General features: G+C 40.1%; 1 protein-coding gene across 1 annotated transcript; it reads left to right on the forward strand.

Annotated features, from left to right (window-relative positions):
- The first annotated feature begins 470 nt into the window (after positions 1 to 470).
- LOC119502670 lies at positions 471 to 3885 on the forward strand. Its single transcript, XM_037793740.1, has 9 exons — positions 471 to 489; positions 725 to 1001; positions 1141 to 1318; positions 1480 to 1556; positions 1668 to 1848; positions 2069 to 2317; positions 2648 to 2819; positions 2913 to 3061; positions 3303 to 3885. The coding sequence occupies exons 2-9, from the start codon at positions 786 to 788 to the stop codon at positions 3479 to 3481; spliced, it is 1401 nt and encodes a 466-aa protein (XP_037649668.1). The 5' UTR covers positions 471 to 489; positions 725 to 785; the 3' UTR covers positions 3482 to 3885.
- The last annotated feature ends 565 nt before the right edge of the window (positions 3886 to 4450 follow it).

Below are 4450 nucleotides of genomic sequence, written 5' to 3' on the forward strand. Positions count from 1 at the left end.
GTGCACAGGGCTGTTCTATACAACCTGCAAGGCCAGATGTTGCCTGCCAGACAGATCCAGAGGTGCAACGTTCTGTGCACACACAGTGCTCCTGGAAGACTTGCCATCCATTCTTCAGGAGTAAAGGTTTGTAGTCTGACATGTTATGATCATTTCAGAACAACTTTAAAACACAGCCTTTTGTAGTTGTGCTTCTAATTTTATATAGATAGGTGTTTTATATTCTGTCATGGGTTTCATGGATATGTACAATTGTGTTACAGGTGTACAGGCTACTGTGTCCTGCAAGGACTTTGGTGGTGGCACAAACCCTGTTCTGCATGATGTACCCCTGCCGCTTTTCACATCCAACCCAGCAAAGAGGCCAGCAAAGAGACCTCGCCTGGAACTGGAGGAGGAGGATGAGGATGAGGAAGACGTATTGGAGGGCAGCTCTTCCTTTTTAGCTCCAGAAGGGCTGGATGCTGTGACAGCCTCAAGAGACACCTCGTGAGTTACAACAATATCACTATGTGTGTGTGTGTGTGCATTTATACATATGTATTTGTTGCCATGTCAGTGGCAGAAATGAATGCAGTTTAATTCTGCGTTCCAGCAAGTACTACCACTTGCATGCAGTTGGTGAAGCTTAGAAGCACAGTTATGTGCAAAGGAAGCCAGCTACATTGCTTTAGAGGGCTCAGGCTGTGTGATGGTTCATAACATTTGTCTTTTTTTATTACAGTGGTCAAGCATCCACCGCCACCCACAATGTCAACACATACATAGTGTATGAGTCCTGCATTATGGACCTTTTCCGGGACTGTCCTGTGTGCCATCGTGTGTGTGACATAAAGACCCGAAGGATTGGTACATTCCTTTCAGTGGATCAGCTGTGCCCCCACTGTCAGTACTCAAGACATTGGGATAGCCAGCCTATTGTAGGAAGTACTCCAGCTGGGAACCTCCAGCTCTCCACTGCAGTGTATGTCAGTGGAGCATCATTCTTCAAACTTCAAAGGGTAAGTGAAGAACAACGATGTTTTCAGATGAGTTGAATATGCCATATAATGGTGTTGAATCTGTAGCACCTGGTTTAGATGGAATTCAATGAAATGCAATGACACAAAACTTTTTTTCTATTTTTTCAACCACCATCAGGTCTTCAACGCAATGAAACTGCAGGTTTTCAAATATGACACCTTCCAAAGGCATGCCAGAATGTTCATCGAGCCAGCTATTGTGAACAAGTGGAATACATCGCAGGAAGAGATGCTGCAGCGGCTCAGTGAGGACGATAAAGTAATTGTTGGTGGTGACATGAGGGCAGACTCCGCAGGTATTTGTATGTTATTGACATTGTCATTTCAGCAAAGGTATTTTATCATGTATGAGGTTGAAAGTGAGGGTGCCTTAAAAACACGAGGCACACACTAAAATCAATAAATAGTATAATACCATACCTGGAGTAATGGAAAGATTGCAACAATCTTTTCACAGGCCACTGTGCAAGGTTAGGCAGCTACACAATGATGGACCTCAAGACCAACACTGTTGTTGATATTCAGTTGGTTCAGGTGAGTGTGATGACCTTAAACTTCCACAGAATTTTTTTATTTTTATTTTCCACAATGTTTGCGCATGTAACACTTGATAAAATGGATGTATATGTTTATATGTTTTGACAGAGCAACGAAGTGGGTGGAAGTGACCACATGGAGAAAGAGGGTCTGAAGAGGAGTCTGGCGTTGTTGGACAAACATGGTGTGACTCCAGAGTGCATCGTCACCGACCGTCATCCGCAAATTCAAAAATATCTACGGGAGTGCAACATCACCCAATTCTATGATGTCTGGCACATAGAGAAAGGTAAAATTACTTATGTTCATGTGAAATCACTGAAATGTATGTGTTAATACACATGTGTGTTCTGATATGATAACACTTTGTGTCCTTCGTTTAGTGTAATGCTGTGACACATTTAAAGATTTCATGTTGAAAATTAAGTAACGTATTGATGTCTGAATGACAATTTTTTTTTTTTGGTTAACTTTTATGGATGTGGACTGGATGTAATCTGTATTTCCAGGAATTTCTAAGAAACTTGATCCAGTTGCAAAATCAAAGGAAGGTGAGAAACTACAGAAGTGGATGAAGAGCATAAAAAATCACATCTACTGGACTGCAGAAACATCCTCAACAGGCCCTGAGAGAGTGGCCAAATGGACCTCCATCCTGAACCATGTGCAGGATATCCACACACATGAGGACCCCATTTACCCCCAGTGCACTCATCCACTGCGCAAAACCAGGGACCCCAGGAAATGGCTTGCAGCTGGTGAGTTTGTCATATACTATATCACATAAATCCTCTTCACATAATTTCCAAGGACAAATATTTCATAAAGGACAGTTTCAAACCTTTCCTGGAGTTTTTGTGCTTTCTCATCTCGCATGTATCTATGGATCAGGGTTGCATCAACTGCCTGCTGTGTATGCAGACCACTGCTACTATCACTAATATCATCAGCCTTTTTATTATTATTATTAGTGGTAGTTATATTTCTATTATTATCACAGCTATCATTAATTATATTTCTATTATCACTCTATTACATCCACTGCTATCGCGTATTGTTGTGATTTACACATTTTTCTTATTTTTTAGGAACTCCTGCCTTCTATAAGCTGGAGAAAGTGCTCACTAACAAGAGGATTCTGAAGGATGTGGAAAAACTGAGCCCCCACCACCAGACTTCATCTTTGGAGGCTTTCCATAGCGCAATCCTCCGTTTTGCTCCAAAGAATGTTGTCTTTCCATTTCTTGGAATGCTGTGCAGGTAAATTTAATTTTAGTTACTTAGAACAAGTGACATTGTGTACTGTCTCTGCTATTATTTACATTTTTGTTTTTGTCCATACCCTGCTTCAAGACTTTACCTGGCGTGCCTGCATTTCAACGAAAATGCAAACCGGGCACAAGCAAGATCATCAGCTGGAGACCCACTATTCAGACTGCAGTTCCCAAAGGCCAGGACGGGAGAATGCAGAGCAAAAGTTGTAAAGACTGACCCGACATTCCGTAAGTGTTACATTTCTTTATTTGTAATATTGCACGTCAAATTTGTAACACTTCACATAAACAAAAAACACAGTAAAAGCAAACATAAACCTGAGAAAATGTCAATATTGTATAAAGTAGTGCAAAAAATATTTATATAAATATAATATATAAATAAATATTAAAAAATAAATACATTTTCAGTCTTTTTTTTTAAACATGAAATTGTATACAAATCTATCTGTTTGTCAATATTGCACAGGATATGTGGATGACCTAATGGACCTGGTCTTTGAAAAAGTCTTTGTGGACCCGGCACCATACACGGAGGAGATAATGAAGATCAACATCCCAGAGGACCTGTGTGCAAATTATGAGCGGCCAGACAAAGAGTCCGTCATAAACGACTTTGTGTCCAGGTTCAATGCAGTGGCAGTCTGAATCCCTCGTAGCTGGCCAGGGCGTCAGGAAACTCCCTGCGGATCCGCAGTACCACACAGGCCGGAATTACAACGCGGATCCTGCGCCCAAGGAAGCCCCAGCACCAGCTCACAAAGGTTGGACAATATACATGTATTTAGTAAACAGCGTGTCAGGAGCCAAACTTGAAAACTTAGTCATGTTATTATCAGTATGTCCCTGTTTTACTTTGTACTTTTTGATGTGGCTTTTTACATTTATTGTAAGCAATAAGAAATATCTCACAATATGAAACACTGTGGTGTGTCAAAAATGACTTTCTTATTTATGGGTTCAGTGAATCCTTTGTTTTTCTATTCATATATTATGAGAATGGTGTTCTATTGATTGAACATAACAATAAAGGCTTTACAGTATCTGTAAAATGTGTCATGTGAAATCATGTTTAATATGAACAGTATCTGCTGATGTCAAACTTAGCTACAGTATATACTAAAAAGTAATCACGTTCTTATGTTGGGGCATTATTCTGCAATATCATGGTGTGTATTATGCCATTCATGGTGTGTGGTGAACAGTGTAATGTAAGGCCCACTGAAGTAATGGAAAGGAAGACTGCAGAAAATCTTACATACTGGTATTTATTTTCATGAACAGCATTAGCTTTTAATTGTACGTTTTAAAATTATGATGATCAAATAAGTAAGAAACCACTTACCGCTCTATCACCCTTTGGTGCAAAGTACCATATTCAGCCCTGTAAACATTATATGCGTTTTGCATCGTGAACAAATTTAAACATACAGGGTCCAACCCAGGATGTTCAATCATGCAGGAGATGTTGTCCGGCAGCTGCTCCATCCGTCTTTTAACCTAGAGTGAATGACATATGGTAAGCCTCATGGAATGTGAAAAATATCTCTAAACACACAACTAAATATAGCTAATAAACCTTTACCTTTTGTGTCTCCCAGCAGCAGATATTCTCAG

Source organism: Sebastes umbrosus, chromosome 15, assembly GCF_015220745.1.
Source record: "Sebastes umbrosus isolate fSebUmb1 chromosome 15, fSebUmb1.pri, whole genome shotgun sequence".
NCBI classification, from domain to species: Eukaryota; Metazoa; Chordata; class Actinopteri; order Perciformes; family Sebastidae; genus Sebastes; species Sebastes umbrosus.